Source organism: Camelus bactrianus, chromosome 3, assembly GCF_048773025.1.
Source record: "Camelus bactrianus isolate YW-2024 breed Bactrian camel chromosome 3, ASM4877302v1, whole genome shotgun sequence".
Taxonomy (NCBI): Eukaryota; Metazoa; Chordata; class Mammalia; order Artiodactyla; family Camelidae; genus Camelus; species Camelus bactrianus.
Genome location: NC_133541.1, coordinates 25,119,918 through 25,136,824, shown reverse-complemented (window position 1 = coordinate 25,136,824; position 16,907 = coordinate 25,119,918). Strand labels below are relative to the sequence as shown.

General features: G+C 44.2%; 1 protein-coding gene across 3 annotated transcripts in view; it reads left to right on the top strand.

The window, feature by feature from the left end:
* ADAMTS12 (ADAM metallopeptidase with thrombospondin type 1 motif 12) overlaps window positions 1–14,565 on the top strand; it is a 287,771-nt gene extending 273,206 nt beyond the window's left edge. For all 3 annotated transcript variants that reach the window (XM_045517090.2, XM_010955560.3, XM_074356860.1), the window contains 2 exons: window positions 5,377–5,536; window positions 10,804–14,565. In XM_045517090.2, the coding sequence (XP_045373046.2) occupies window positions 5,377–5,536; window positions 10,804–10,982 (339 nt within the window). In that variant the 3' untranslated portion in view covers window positions 10,983–14,565. The remainder of the gene's footprint in view (window positions 1–5,376; window positions 5,537–10,803) is intronic.
* The last annotated feature ends 2,342 nt before the right edge of the window (window positions 14,566–16,907 follow it).

Here is a 16,907-nt window from a genome sequence, read left to right as displayed (position 1 = left end):
CAAAGACAGGAAGATAGGTGATTGTCTACTGGCTCCTGTCTCCCAGGATTGGGTAAAAAGTCTCCCCTTAGAAGGCTAGCATCCCCCATCATCCTGGGTTATTCATGTGTGGGCAGGTCCCACTGTGTCTTGCATCTTATTGGCAACAAGAAAACCCAGAGGCTGGAGGTGAAGGACACATAACATGGGCATGAGGTGCAGGCCAGTAGGTTGTGCTTCTGTGAAGTTGGTTACCACCTCAGCTGGGCCCATCAAAGGCCAACAGCTGGGAGACAGGGCAGTCAAGAGGACCTGATACACTATCCCCTCAACTGTTAATATCTTTTAAAGTAATTTGCTTTTGTGTATTTTGATGATGAAAATTATAATACAGGCCAATGCAGTATTTTGTCAAACTTCATGTCCCCAGATATTTTTAGGTTGCTCTGTTCTTGGTAATTTTCACTGCTATTGCTGTGCAGTTGTACCTGCATGGCCATGATCAATTTGAAGGCTGGCATATACTCTTGAAAAAGGCTCTTGCTGGTGCATCTGACTCAAGGTTGTGTTGGTCTCTGAACACTACCCTACTCAAATCCAGGAAGAACAAGATGACTTGTTATTGTTATTGCTAAAGGAACACTCTGCATTAATTAATTAGCATAAAAATACATATTTTACTATTTTATAGCTTAAAAAAATGCCTAGTAGACAATGAAGAATGACATCAACCATTCTCTTAGACAGACAGGACCCATAGTATTTTCTATGAATGCCCTATTTTCATTGGCATCTAATGCCGATTCATGATAAGTTGCTGAAAGAGATTGTGGTGTTCAGGCAGGCTTCTGGTTATGCATCTTACTAAGCTGTGAATACCCTGTTTTCACCCTACCCCATGCTTCATGGGAACAACAGAAAATGTCATCCAGTTGTATTACTTTTCATATGAAGATTAGTTAATTTCCATTTAGGCACCTTATAATATCTCCCTTGGAAATTTACTTTATTTTCTATTTATTGGTAGTTCAGTTATTCTGAAACCAGTTTTCCTCCTCCGTCTTTGATTTCACAACCTGAAAAGATTGTGCTCAACAAATAAAGATGTGTTTCTGGAGTAGGCACTTCATAAATACCCCGGGGCCCTGTGTAACAATTATAAGCATCACTAATCAAATCAAGTGTGACCATCAGAAAAGAAAATCTGATCCAATATGAACTGTCATAGAAATGCTATTAATGTGAGCCCACTCAGGGACACAAAATTCCATAGATTAAAAACCATAGATGAACATTTTTAAGTCTTACCATCAATTCCCTGAGACTTTTATCATTTGTTGTACCTTATCATTCATTGTAAAGGGAAGTTGGTAATGCAGTTTTCTTTCTGGCAGGAATGATGATGATATCCCAGTAAACATGACAGTAGTAATGATGTGTGAAGCATACTGAGCTCTTAGGGTGCACACTGAGAAGAAGAAATTGTCCAAAAAACACCATCATTTTTCTGAAAGAATGCAGGCTGCTCCTCCTTTTGACATTTAGGTATCACTAAGGTTGTAAATTGTGAAGTTTTGTGTGCTACTTCAGCCAAATTTCCAGTGTATTTCTTCAGGTATAGTCATCTGTGTGAAGTTAGAACAGGAAGTGTTAAAATCAGTGAGAAACTTAAAATACATAAACTGACCCAGAAATTCTACCTTTAATCATTTAACTTACAGATACTGCATCAGATGTAACCCTAGATGACTCTAAAGAATGTTAATGGCCACGCTGTTTGTATAGCAATTCCTGAAAATAATCGAAACATCTATTGATGGAAGAACTGGTTACTTTATTAATATATTATAGTACAGACCTTTTAAGAATGAGGTAGATCCATATTTCTGAGATGTAAAAATTTCCAACAGAAGTTCAAAATTTCCTTAGAGGGAGGTAGAAGTAGCCGCCTCTTGGAGGTGGACATGAGTTAAAGTTTCCTTGGAAGAGCTATGTATTAAGAACCCATCCATTGTGCATATCAAAGAATAGGGGACAGTGGAGGTGGCTAACACCTGCCAAGCCAGCCTTTGGAATTTCCCTTGACCTAGTTTTAAGTGAAAAGGACAAGTTATAGAATTCAAGTAAGACATATGGATGGACTGAACATACGCATTTGCCTCTGTTCCCAAAACTTCATTAAATAGGCAGGAGATTAAAAAAAAAAATAACTGAAAGTGGAACAAACCCACAAAGAAAAGGATTAGAGACAAGAGCAAAGAGAGGAGGGTGGTCAATAAAATTTTGGCAGCTGGAAGCATCTTAACCAAACTTACAATCGACTTAGCATGCCAAAGAAAGCTAAAAACTGTCCACAGCAGAGATTTCCAGGCACCTCTGAAGGCAGAGGTGAGGGTGAAGGAAAATGGGAGTTGGGTGAAAGTTTGTAAGAGAAGCAGTTGGATCTTTAGAACCTTTCCTGCATCCTGACCATAGCCTGGAGGTTTTCTCTTTGGAGAAGTAAACCAAGAGAGACCTTGGAATCAGGCACAGTTGGTGGAGGTGAAAGGGCTCATCTCACCGGGGATTAAGTGATGAAAATACACACAATTAAGTGGTGTCACGTCCCCAGCCCCAGCCCCAACCGAGGTCTATAAAAGCAGAGGACCAGCTTAGCCTCAAGAGGAAAAAACTGCATATAAAACAAACATGAAACTCCTTTTCCTGATCACCTTATGTAAAGCCATGTCTCAATAACTGCCACCCATGGAACTTACAACCAGCTCATCAGTGCCTCATCTGAAATCTAAATAGATAGCCTAGGATTTCTGGTGAGGTGAGGAAACTGTTTTGGGGGTTCAGTTCTGCACAAAGAATTTTTTTTAATTTTTATTGTATACAAAGAAGTGAAACTGGACATTAAGAAAGGTACCTTCTCATGAGGATCACACATAAAAATGCACGTGAAGACCTGTTGAGAGATCTGTGTTTACGCACATGAAATCTATATGCATGATCAGTATGTGCACAAGCCTAAATTCACTCAAGTACAGAGCAGTGCAAAGACTTAGATTTTGCCTCTGCTCCCCCTTCGGTATGAACTTGGGTCTCAATTTCCTCAGTTGTAAGACTTAAGTGCCAGATTTTTTCTTTTAATTCTTATTTCCTGTATTTCTAAACCCATGTGCAAAACCAATTATAAAATAAATCAATAAATTAAAAAAAAAGGTACCTTCTCTCTAAAATTCCAAACTCACAGCATTACCACAATTAACAAAACCCAAATCAGCAACTATGCTTCCTGCTTAATCCTCCAGTTACATACAATTCCTGCAACTTCTTAGTCACAAGTTAGTTTAATTAGCTCATAAGTGCACAGGCAGTGATCTCTCTGCTTATTTTTGCGCTTGGCTTGGAATTTGCTCTTCCATCTCAGTCTGCCCTGCCCAAGGAGGTCTGCGGGACTTCGGCACCCAGGACCAGCCCAGGCTTCTTCCATCAGACCCTTAGAAGCAGAAAACAGGGAACGAAGTCATGTATTCTTTAACTAAAAACCTTATTTTACAAAGGGAGAGAGAGAGAGGTGGAGTGAGACCCAGGGCAATATGCAGTCAGTGAAAAAGCCCAAGTCCCCCTGAGCGCTGGCCCGGTGCCCTTTACCCCATTCTGGCTTGATTCATTTCCCTTGTTCTTCTCTCTGTCCCCCGTCATGCTTTGATTGACTCAGGATCAGTTGCGTAGTTTTTACCTTTTTCTTGTCCATCTCCAAGGAGAATTCGATGCGCATTCACTAAAATTACCTTTAGGTTTAATCAGAGTAATCTCTGACTTTATAAAATAAACACGAAGTTCCATGCTGATCACCTTGCTCTAGGCTTTATGAAGAGTTGAGTAAAATAAGCGATGGATTTTAAGAAAAAGTTGATGTTTTCCTCCTGTTCCATACTGGAGTTTTGTGGGAAACAGGGTTTAATAGCAGTATGCTGAGTTGCAGTGGTGTCCGAGTGTGGGTATTATTTTTAGTCTAATAATCTTGGTGACCAATAATATTTCCAGTGAAATATTTTGGGCCTAGTGATTCTTCCAGAATTTGCCATGCAGAAGTCTTTTTCAGCCCATCAATCAGTCAATGAGTATTTACTGAAAGCTCAGGCTGTGTTTAGCACACTTAGATCTAATTGCCATGCAGGATGAAGAAAGAGGAATTGATTTCTGCCTTATATAATCGAAATTGGATTGTGATTATATAAGATGAGGTTAATAGTAGTAGAACATGAAATAGAATGTAAATTACAAGAGTGTATGCGGTTCACAATAGCCAGAAGGTGGAAGCAACCCAAGTGTCTATCACTGGGTGAAAGGATAAAGAAAATGCAATATCTACATACATGGAATATTATTCCACCTTTAAGAAGAAATTCTGGCACATGCTCTAACGTGGAGGAAACTTGAAGACATTAAGCTAATTGAAATAAGCAAGTCACAAAAGGACAAGTATTGTAAGATTTCACTTATATGAGGTAGCTCCAATAATCAAATTCATAGAGACAAAAAAATAGAATGGTGGTTGCCAGGGGCTGGGGCAGTGTGAGTTGGGAGTAGAGATGAGGTGTTCTTATTTCATGGGTGTAAAATTTCAATTTGGGAAGATAAAAAAGTCCTAGGGATGGATGGTAGTAATGATTAAAGAACAGAATGAATGTATTTAAGGCACTGAACTGTAAGCTGAAAAATGATTAAAATAGTAAATCTTATGTTTTATACATTTTACTGCAATAGAAATAATTTTTTTTTAAAAGAACGTGTGTGTATGGTAAATTCAGACACATTCAGAATCATCTTACATAAGCTGCTTTCACAGGCCAGAGAATCTCCCTTCTGTTTCCAAGCAGCCACATCATGACATGACTTGAGTCTTGTCTGTTAGCTGGCTGGAGACCGCACGTGGTGCCCTAGGTCCATCCAGACTCTCTCCATGCCGTCTTGGTTTTCCTCTCCCACTTCCCTTTTTATCCTCTCTCAGCTTTCTTTGTAGCCCTGTCCTGTCTCCCCACATCTGAGTCCCAGCCTCAAATCAAAACTAGTTCAGAAAAACTGGACTGCTGAGGCATTAGAGCCCAGGTATGATGGGTTTGTTTTTTTTCCATTTTGCTTGCGAGTCAACCTCAGTCCACATTCTACAGAGAACTGAATAGTAAATTAAGCCAGATTCAGTTCACACGATCTATGGTATAAACCCTTCCTAAATTCACATCTCCAAATTATGAGTGCCTTTATTCTATGACTCCTTCAAAAAGAGTTTGGCTAATTGAAACTTTCCCCTTCTTGACCGCAGTGGGGTTAGCGGGGTTCTGCTGGCGCTCCCCTGGTGATCCTGGGGAAGGATCCTGACCCTCTCCCCGCACCCCTCTCTTCCAGTGCACTGCTTCCTGCGGAGGTGGCTTTCAGAAGAGGACTGTCCAGTGTGTTTCCTCAGAGAACAATAAAACTGAAGACCAAAACCGATGCCTGTGTGATCACGAACCCAGACCACCAGAATTCAAAAAATGCAACCAGCAGGCTTGCCAGAAGAATGCTGGTAGGTGAATGGCTTTGCTCAATGGGGACAGAGCTTTTTGTAAATAAGGTATTGTCCTGCATGGCTGGGTTTGTGGGTAGTTTTTTGTCCCCTTTCCTGAGCGGAGCATCTTAATGCTGAAGAGGCCAGCCAGCTCCCCTGGGAGCCGTCTGTCTGATTTGGTGAAGTTTGACGCTAATTCCTTAAGGAAGTAGCACATCAGTGCTCTTCTCAAAGCACGTTCATGCTGACCTCATCCCGCATAGATGAGAAACAGAATCACTTCTATTTATTCAAAGATTCCTGAGAAAAAATCCAGCCTTTCTCAGGAACTCAGTCAACTGAATGGCCCTTTCTGTCAGCCAAGCAGCACTGTCTGAGGTCAGGTTCCCCGGAAATGGATTCTGGAGTGCAAATTTGTGTGCAAGGGACTCATTAAGTAAGGGGTCCCCTGGAGGACCACTGAAGGCGTGGGGAAAGTGAAACAGAGAAGCGGCCAGGCTGCCATTTCAGGCACAGTCCCAGCTTCAGCCGGGCCCCCAGGGAAGCTCCAGGGTGAAAGGTAAAATTCAGGGTTGTCTGCTTCTGAGGCCAGTGAGGTGGATGTTCCTACACCCGCGCTCGTCAGCCATCAGCCCACGGCTACCGCCAGGGAGAGTGAATTTGCAGCTATTTAAGGCCCTCCACCAGTGGTGGCCTTCTTCCAGAGGTCCTTGAGGGTGAGTGGCAGTGAAACCAGTGGTCTGTTAATTGGCTGCTCACCGGCCTCCAAGCACTGAGGGCTGGCATTCCACAGAGGCTGCTGTTAGAGCGCACATGCCAGGGCTTTCCCTAGGGGTGGTTTATTTACAAATCCTGTATTTACTCGACAGATGTTGGAGGGGGCACTTACAATGTGTTAAACATAATGTCAGACAGGGAAGAAAACCGCCCACCACGAGACCCTGATAAGGGCGGTAAAGATGTTACGAGAGTACTCGGGGAGGGTGTCAAATGTAAACTGGGGAGAGCGGGGAAGGCCTCCGGAGGAAGTGAAGGACGAGTAGAGAAGTCAGGTGAGAGGTTCCCGGAGCAGCTTTCAGTGTCTGCTATAACCAGGGAGAAGAGAAGTCTAACTCAAGTACGAAGTTCAAGGGGAGCTGGGAAGCAGTAGGGCCAGAGGGATAAGCTGGAGCTAGAGGGTACAGAGCCTCCTCAAGCACACTGATGAATTTGGACTTTATCCCCAGGGCAGAAGGGAGCCATTGAAGTATTCCAGACAGGGGAGTGCAGGTGAGAAAGTCATGCTGGCTGCAGAGTGGAAGACAAGAGGAAAAGAGCAAAATGGGAAGAGACCCAAAGTGAGAAGGAAAGAAATCAAAGAACAGAGCAGAAATAGAGACTAATAAAACAACAGACCTTTTCTGCCAGCCTTCCAGTCTTTCTCATCAACAGCTGCTCTGTAAATTGTTGTAATTTTGGTGAGCTGTGGGAAGAGGTGGGCTCAGGGTCTTCCTACTCTGTCTTGCCCACCCCCCAGCAGACTTCCTACTGAAAGATATTCTTCCAAATGAATAGGTTTCATTCATTTATTCAGCAGATATTATTGATCAGAAGGTATGTCTCAGACAAGTGCTGAAAACTGAGGATACAGAAATGAGTTTGACCCAGTCCCTGGCCTCAAGGAACCTGAAGTCTTACAGAAACTTTATTTGCCAACAAAATTGAAATTATTTTTCAACTTTTGTGGGCAAAATAGTATCCTTCAACCTAGACATAGCTGAAAGCAAGGGAACAAGCTTATACTGTCCCTTTATTTTTTTTTTACATTTTTTTATTGAGTAATAGTCATTTTACAATGTTGTGTCAAGTTTATACTGTCCCTTTAAATCTCGACATGTGGTTTATACTGAACAGGCAGAGGATGTCCTCCCCAAGCTGCCCCTGATTATAAGCATTGTGTGTGCTTCGGCTGGGATCCAGTTGGCTGATGAACACAGCCAGCCTTCATTGTTTTACGATAATGAGGAGAACTGGTGCAGTTAAGCCCTGCCTTGATGTTGGGCTCACAGTCATTGTCTAAATGAGCTGCTAAACATAGGCCTGGAACACAGGCTCCCAATATAGGTCACCGCTATCCTCCACTCTCCCTCCCAGTTTCCCACTTTCAAACAGGAGGACCCTAGGATCCACATGTGCCTGGGGCTCTAGAGAATCACTGAACAACAGGGCTCATGATCTCATGATTCCCAAGATCAGACCAGGCTTGTCTGAGCCTCTTTGGGTCATGTAGGTGTTGACCTAACCTGACAAGTGAGGGCCCTGGGTTGAGCAAATGAAGATATTCTGGGTGAGGAAGACCTGTCCATGCGGTCCCTTCCTTTCCCATCACCAACTCAAGAGGTTCATTCTCTTGGTGGCAGAGCTTTAGAGGCACTGAAGCAACATTCAAATTCCAAAACCACCATCTATATTCTACTTGTGTGATGTCGAGCCAGTTCCTAAGCCTCTCTGGTACCTCAGCTTTAAAAGGAGAAGAATAGACATACCTATACATAAATGTCTCTGAGGATTAAATGAGATAGTATGTGTCAAACTCATTGCCTAGTATGTGGTCAGAGCTTAATAAATTGTTACCTAAGTTATTATTATGTGGGGAGGAGTGCATTAATTTCCTAGGGCTACAGCAAACTACCAGAAGCTTAAAACAATGGAAACGTATTCTCACAGTTCTGGAGGCCAGAAGTTCAAAATCAAAGCTCTTGGTAGGGCCAGGCTCTCAGCTCCTGGTGGTTACTGGCTTTCCTTGGCTTATCACTATGTAACTCCAATCTCTGCCTCCATCATCATGGTCATCGTCCTCTGTTTGTGTCTTCATGTGGCTCTCTCTTGACTGTATGTGTCCATCTCTTCTCTCTTTATAAGGATGTTGAATTAGGGCCCACTCGACTCCAGTATGGCCGTATCTTAATTTATTTACATCATAATTACACCTGCAAAGAAGTATTTACAAATAAAGTCATAGGCACAGGCACCAATGATTAGGACTTCAACTTTGTGAGGGATGCTCAAACTTTAGAGGATACAATTCAACATGTAACAGGGTTAAAGACTTTGGAAGCCTCTAAGAGGCCTTTTTATAATGGCAGACCCTCGAGAGAGGTCACACACTTCAGCTCTTAGTGGAAAAAGCTCGCATACCGTCTTACAGAAGAGTTCAAGATGGAACATAGTGCTGTGTTGTCACGAATGTTACAGTAATAATACAAGTTCGGAGACTGAGACAGAGGGAGTCTATGTGGTCTAACATGGCCCACAAAAACCTTTGTGGGGAGAAGGAATGGAAGCTGAGCTTTCATACTTTCTCTGTCTCCTCCCTTTCTTGAAGTAGCCTCAGCATGGCAGGGAGGATGTGGGGCAAAGATCTACCCAAGAGGTCTTCTCCATCCACCATCCACAAGGGCTTTAGGAGAGGCTGGCTAAGAATTCAGAGCATTCCTGTGACGGTGGACCCTGTTCCAAAGCCAGCAGCCCAGGAAGGATCCTTGCCTTGTTCTGAACAGCAGCCTGCATGATGCATGGCCCCGGCCCTATGGAGAACACCTGCTGCTCCAGTGGGAACATGGCAGATGAAGAGCTCGAATTCCTGTTCCACAGTAGGACATCTTGGCAGAAATATGTACTCCTAAAATGTCAGGTCGTATACAGAAGTATCCTGTGTGCTCGAGAGACACTGATATAATAGATTTAAGAAGAGGCTTGAAGAAGAAAAGAATCCACAATGAAGAGGTTTGGGATTCTAAGAGCATTATATGTTACCTGGTCCCAGGAGCACTTGAAACTTGCAAACCAAATGGAATTCTGACAGCTAACAAAGACACTTATTTCTTCTTGAAAAAACCAAGTGCAGTCAAGAGAATGATGAGTTCTGAAGAGCTAGAAAGGATTTTTCGCCTTCATGACCTGAAGGTGAAAAATACAGTGAGAGGCAGAAATACCATCACAAATTTCGGTAAAGAGGATATCACCTCAGTTTCTACTTTTACTGACAGTTCAACTTACAAAGGACAGCAGCCCGTTTGTGAAGGAGTTTTTCTTCCGGACCATTCAAATCTTTTCTGAAAGGAGAAAGAAAATCAACTTGAGCTCTGAGAGGCACTCAAGCAAAGTTTGAAACAGTTTCACTTTTTATGAAAGAAAAATCTGTCGTCTGGGTCTTATTGAATTCCTTCCAGACCAGGAGTATGTGGGCCAGTGCAGTCTGAGCACCAGCCACTGAACACGCGAGGGTGGTCCTTGAGAAATCTAGTCTAATTCCCCGTTTCATGTGTGGGGAAAGGAGGGCCAAAGTGACTAAGGGACTTACTTGCCCAGAGTTAGAGAAGAAGGATGATTAGAACCTAAGTAATGAGTTGTATGCTCACTGTGGGGACTATTTGTGTATGTCTTATGCCTTCATCTACATGGCATATTTGTCAAGGGCAGTGACCACATTGTATACATCTGCATCCTTTGCTTGAAAGCATTGGTTAGTCGGCTGACTGACTGCTTGGTGCTCCAAATGATAATGATTGATTAAAACATGAGCTTTCAAGTTGAAACTGCTTGTGTTCAGAGCTGACGGTGCCACTTACCAGCTAGATAATGATGTGCAAGTTCTTAACCTCTGTAGGTTTTACATTCCTCATTTGTAAAACAAAGAACAGCTGTATGTCCCTAATAGTTACTGCTGTGAAGATTAAATGGAATGATGCCTGTAAAACATTGCATTCAGCTACCGCATACCAATGCTGCATTGCAGAACACCTCTAAACTCAGGGCTTTAAAACCACAAACATGAATTTCTTGCTCAGCAGCCACAGGGCAGCTAAAGTTCAGCTGATCTACTTGGCTCTGCTTGGCCTGGGCTGCAAGCTGTAGGTTGGATCTAGGTCTGCTCTGTGTGTCTGTCATCCTGTATGTCCAGTGGCTGCTTGGGCCAGATTCTTCTAATGGTGATGACAGCAGCTCGTCAGGGCAGCCTCACCCTCCTGCACATGCCAAGGCCCCTCAGGGATCATATCTGTTAACATCCCATTGTCTAAAGCAAGTCTCAGGGCTGAACCCAAAGTCCAGGATTGGGGAAGGATTCACCACCTGGTGGCTGTGGCAAGGCTGGGAACGTGTAACGTTGCTACAACAGGACTGAATGGCAGGAGATGTCAGCTGTTGTTATGAATTCTTAGTAGCCATATCAAGTCTTCCATTAATAGTTGTGCTCATTCACTTGCAAAAAGATCATCTTTATTTCTTTTTTTTTTCTCCCACAGATTTACTTTGCACCAAGGACAAGTTATCAGCCAGTTTCTGCCAGACATTAAAAACCATGAAGAAATGTTCTGTGCCCACCGTGAGGGCTCAGTGCTGCCTCTCGTGTTCTCAGACACACACCGCCCACACCGAACGGCCGAGAAAGCGGCAGACGCTCAAAAACCACAAAGCCCCCTAAGTCCAGAAGGAAGCCACCGTCCACCATGGACTGCTGCAGCCTGCTGACCGTGACCTGTTCTAGCCCCAGGGACCACTTCATTGAGGTTTTACTTATGTATTTCAGGTTCAGCCTTGACTCAGAATGAAACCCATTGTTCCTTTAGCCACAAAATGTCCCTCACAGGAGGCATGGCTCTGTAATACACACTGCTCCCCGATAGGCAGGTGAGGTACCCAGGAGAAACGGGCATCTCCTGGGATCAGCTCCTGGGAAAGGTGCCAAGTTAGGCAAGTCTGTGAAATGAGGTCTTTTTTCCCTCCCTTAAAGATAAAAATCAGAGAGACCAGATTTTTCCCAGACTACCTCAAGAGTGTCAGGAAGCAGAGCCACACTTATCCAGGGAACAAATAATCTTACTAATTGGTGAAATCATCCTTTTTTTTTTTGCCTCCCTACTTGGGGCAGCTGCTGTTTAAAATGTTACTGGAGAGCTTTTAGGGACAATCTTTCAGTTCATCCAGGCAGGGGACCACTTTCTTCACCCAGTGTCCAACTGGGCAGGAAGAGAAAGTGCTGGCTACACCCTCAGTCTGTCCCTAATCCCTGTGGACTCCACATCTGGGCTGTTTGGCTCCCATGCCTACCTGGAGACACTCAGAGAGGAGGAAATGGGCAGGCACTGTAGGATTTAGGAAACCTAAGGGATTTAAGTTAGTTAGAAGGAAGGCATTTTTGACTTAGGGATAATTTCTACGAAAACTCTTAAAAAGCAAATGAACATAAATCCAGGAAGGAAACGTGTTTTTTCTTCCCACTTCCCTGGCAGATATCCATTTCTTTGCAGAAGGGCAAATGAGTCTTCCCATCTGACTCTCCCTTCTTGAGCATCTTCCCTGCCTGAGTCATCAGCTCAGGGTGAAATGTCTTTTCATTCCCGGGGGGTTTGCACAGGACAACTCTACAGCCACATCCATGGCTGCAACCCACCCCCCATCAGCCCCAGCCTGCCCTCAGGTTGGAAAATGGAGCTCTAGATTAAAATATTTCCAAGAACCGGGCCAATGGTATTAAGTACAAAAACTTAGTGTAAAGTTCTAGTCTCAGGAAAAGATGCCCTACTTTCTAGAACACCCAGTAGTTACTTGCAAGGATCTGTTTCCTTGCAGAGAACAGGTGAGTCAGGGAGTCCAAAAAAGTGTAATAAAAGTTAGAATGCTTATTCTGGATGTTCCTATCACTCATCAGGAGGCAAAGTAGGCTGTGGTCGCAAGTTCAAGGTGAATTTTCCTGGTTTCTAAGGAGAGGTATTCACATGAACTGAAGCTGGAAAACGAGCCAGGAGCCAGGGCGGCAGTGGGGGTGCTGGCAGGGGTACATTGCAGAATGAAGCTTCCAGGGAAGGAAGACCTCACACCTGGTTCTTGGCAGAGGGCAAGACAGCATGTCTTCAGACTGGTGCACAGGTACAGTTAGCATGGAGCACAGTGTCCCACACCTCCCTTGAATTATCCTTTCTATCCATTCAGCAGAATGGTGCTATTGGAAAATGGTGCTAATATCTAGATGGTGGCAGGACTAATATAAACAGATAAGTAGATGTACAAGCGGGCAAGTCCATATACATCTTGTGTTAAATGCGTAATGGTGTTGCTGGCCAATGCCACTTCTACTGCTTGGATACCAGAGGCTTAAACATTTTATATTATGCGCTTTTTTTTCCCAAGCCATTACTGTGTATTATTCTGATAAATTCCTGTGGAAAATAAGACACGGGTCGGAATGAAATTTGAGATAGAACAGAAACAGGAGGAAAGTAGAAATGTTTACCAAACCCAGGGAATTTATTTCTAGGTAATAATTACTTGTTCTTGTATTCTCTGTTTTTAAATATAAACATTGCCGGCTGATGGCAGTCTCTGGTGAAATAACAGTCTTAGAGAGAAGGTGTTTAAACTGTCAGTGATGGGAGTGGAAGAGAACCTGATTTTTTTTTCCTGATGAGGAAATTGGCAGAGACTGTCCCTGAAACGTAGTATAGGCTTTCAGGGGGATTCATTTAGTAAGCCAGATGGATCTAACTTACCCTGGTGCTCTGCTCTCCCAGGCTTCCGCATGTCATTGGAGACCTAGATCTGATCAGTCTTACAGAACTCAGGAACAAACCCAGATTCCTACTGACCTCAGCAAACTAAACTGGGCCAGGTTTCCCAATATACAAAATGTTATTTATGACCCACAGGGAGAAGATGGTGGAAATGGAAGGAGGGTCTGGCCAGGTACACCATTCTAGGCCTTTCTCTAGTTTCTCAAAGGCAGAACAGTGGCCCCTAATCCTGCATCATGGACATTCACTTCCCGTATTGAGGCTGTGTTGTGAGACAGTTGTGTGGCATCTGTCATTCTAGACCCCAGGATAAAGATAGCGCTGGCTACTGGAGTCATCTGACATGGTTGACACCTTGACAGGTCCCTGTGCCTGAGAAAAGAGAGGGGCCTTACATTAACAGGGAGACTCTGAAGACAAGAACCTAGATGGTGTCTCACCATTTTTGGGTGCTCGCGGGGGTCAGTATGAAGTAGCCTTGTTGGTGTTTTCATACATGGCCTCCTTTCCTCCCGCCTTGAACAAGCAAGTGAGAAGTATGGCGAGAAACACTGGATACACGTCTACCATGAACCACAGAGGGCCGCCACAGGGCCTGGTGCTTCAACACATGAAGGTTCTCAAACCCAGTTTGGTTTACATTGCCTTTCACGCTGGTAAAGGTAGCTCTTCTCTGAACCGTATGGGTTAATTTAATTCTTCAACACTGAAGTATAATTCAGCACACTATGAGAAAACAATATTTCAAAAGACTAAATCGTGATTACTTTCATAAAACAGGAAGTCGTTTTGTGATACAAGCAATTGCCTCTCTGTCGGAATGACTTATTTTAATGTTGGGTTTTCTTAAACAAGAGTGCACCTCCGTCCAGTCTGACACCAAGTCTCTACTTGGTGGTGTCATCCCAATGTGATGCTTTCGGATGTTTAGTGACTGTTTTTGATAACCCTCAAGTTTCTGGAACACAATTTGAGGGATTTATGTTGCTTCAGATCATAATTTCCCAATCAATTGGTTAAAATCCTCCAAACTCTGAAAGTGACACATTGCTACCCCAGAGATGACAGGGCATAGCTCTTCTTTCTGACTTTAGGATCAAGCCCCCGGGAACGGTGAATCAGTGCATAGCGACTTACTTTCAAGAGACAGATGACATGAACTGTCTGGTGCTACAACTTAGCCAACATAATTGATGCTACTATTTTTTTTTGATGCTACTCCTTTTTTTTTTTGTATTGCTAATTCAAATATTGTTAGTATTATTTTATGTCATTAAAAAAAAAAACACATGGTTGGGGAAGCACAATTTTACCTGTCACTGTCCCCCAGAGTGGTTGCATGATGTGCATGGCCTGATCCGTTGCCCTCCCTGCATCTCTGTGCTGCTTCGCCAGGCCCAACCTCCTTAAGGGGTACCTCAGGGGGTACCTCGGTATTTAAAACCAGACCGTAACCATAGCCTGTCATTGTGTGGCATCAATAAATGGCTAGCCTCACTGATGTTTCCATGTGATTCATTTACCCTCTGCTGCAAGACTCCCACCACCCACCAGAGGAACCCTGGAATTGAGCAGCCTGGGGGACGATGCTGTCAATTCCTTCCTCCCTGACTCCTTGCAGAAGCCCTTCTTCTCCACCTCTAGATCCAGAAATCACTAGATGAGACACATCCCAGGTGAGACAGAACTTAGGTCTCTTCTCAAGAATCATTGTGCAACAGCTGATACCATCCACCATGTGATAATCTGAAGTGATACCTGAAACCCTCCACCATTCCAGACCCCCACGCATTCAGACTTGCAGCTCACAGCATAACCTAGTCCCCCCACCTAGCCAAAGTGTAAAGACATAATGCTCAGGGGAAAGTAGTAGTAATGATGAAGAGGAATTCGCTTTGGAAATCCAATCCTTTTTCAAAGCATAGTAAGTGTAACCAGCAGTTGTAGGTTTGGACATGGAATCCACTTGCATGGAGTGAGTAAAAGCACTAAGGCAGGAAGAGTGAGGCGTGCACAGGTGACCCCTAGAATGTTTGAGGGCATGAACAGGGGTGGTAGGAATCTGGTTTGGGTTAAGAAGATACCACAGAGGGCCATGAAGCTCTGTCTCTGTTTGTACCTTGAAAATGCTTCTGTGACCACTGGGGAACGCTTATCCTCCAAGGCTCAGCTCAAATGCTGTTCCCCTGAGAAGCCTACACTAACTCTGCCAGAAAGACTGGGGCACTTCTCTGCTCCTCCTTCACTGTGTCCATTTTCCTCTAGAAAGGGGTTCTTATTTGGGGACAGTTTTGTCCCCTCCTACTCAGAAGCCAAGGAGGCTGCTAAACTTCCTACAGGACCGTCCGTCCCACCAACAAAGAATTGTGTGGCTCAAAATGTCAATAGTTCTGAAGCTGCAGACTCTGCCCTAGGACAGTTATCACCCTGGAGTGAGTCGCAGGGTTCCTGGGGAGAGTAAGACTGAGCTCACCCTGACACTCAGCCCTCACAAAGAACTGATGAGGTGGGTCAGGAAACTTACAAAAAGAAAAAATAAATACCAGGGTTCGAAGCCCACTAGCTTAATAAAATCACCTTAATGTCAGAGCGGGGAGAGGGTAGCAAGCTTAGCTCCAGAAGAGTCTTGAATGAGCTGCTGGGGCTCAGGTGTTCAATCCTAGAGCCGAGGAAAATTAAGCAAAAGAAGATAAAGTGGAAACGTGACATATTGGTGGTTTGGAATAACCCTCCTCCTCCAACTGAGGTTTCTAACCAGAGCAGACAGAATCAGCCAGGTAGAAACATAATCACCGTTAGTGAAGCTGGCTTGGAGAGCATATTATGGAGGGAAGCATTTTCAAAGTGAAATACATATTGTGAAGTATGGAGTATAATTTTTAAAATAAAATAGGAAACTTCAAGGGCATTTCCTCAGTCATGGGGGGTGGCATCAATCAAGCCTCTGGGCCTCTCTCCTGCCTTAGGGAGTCTTTGGTGGAAATGCTTAAGGCTGGATTCAGTGCCCTCTGAAGTCAGATGTGCTCTGATCTTCTGTGACGTGGTGACTTCCTCCAATGTGGCCACTGTGAAAATCCCACTGGACATCGCCCTCCGTTTACTCGGTTCCTCACTGCAATCCCCCACCAAGGGCTCTTTATATGCTAATCCAATTTTTCCTGGCACCGTCAGTAATGCTTTGATGGCTACTGACTTGTCTTTTCCTCTCCCTTCCTCACCCTACACTGTCCTGGAGCTAATCATGGGCAAGATGCCCATCGAAACAGTGGGACTCTTCCGGTTTCAGCCCACGGCAGCCCATTGCTGAGTGTTCTTCAGACCATGACTGAGGATGGAATGAGCAACCCATTCAGGGCACTTTAACGGGTGGGGCTGGGCTAGTTTGTTTACACTGGTCAGAGGCAGGAGGCTGCAGGGCCACTCCTCCCCTCTGAGACAAACTGCCATGTCCCCATTAAGACTGCTGCAACCCAAACCACCCCCAAATCTAGTGGTGTAAGAACCACCACAGCTTTATCATGCTCACAGATCCTGTGGGTCAGGGATTCAGACAGCACACAGGGATGGCTTGTTTCTGCTCCACAGTGTAGAGAACTGCAAAAATTTGGCAGGAATGACTCTGTCCAAACCCCTGCATTAACAGATGTGACCAAACTCTAGGATGGATTTTAGCAGCTTAAGGCCGTGTCCCTGGAATGACCCAGCCCCTACTGAGTTCTGGTCTGGAAAACCTCAAGCGTGCCAAAAGAATTTAGCATTTGTTCCAGCCAGCACTTGGATAGGCCCCTGACCTCCCGTTTCTCAGAGCATTTATTAAAAACTTACCATTGTAAATCCTT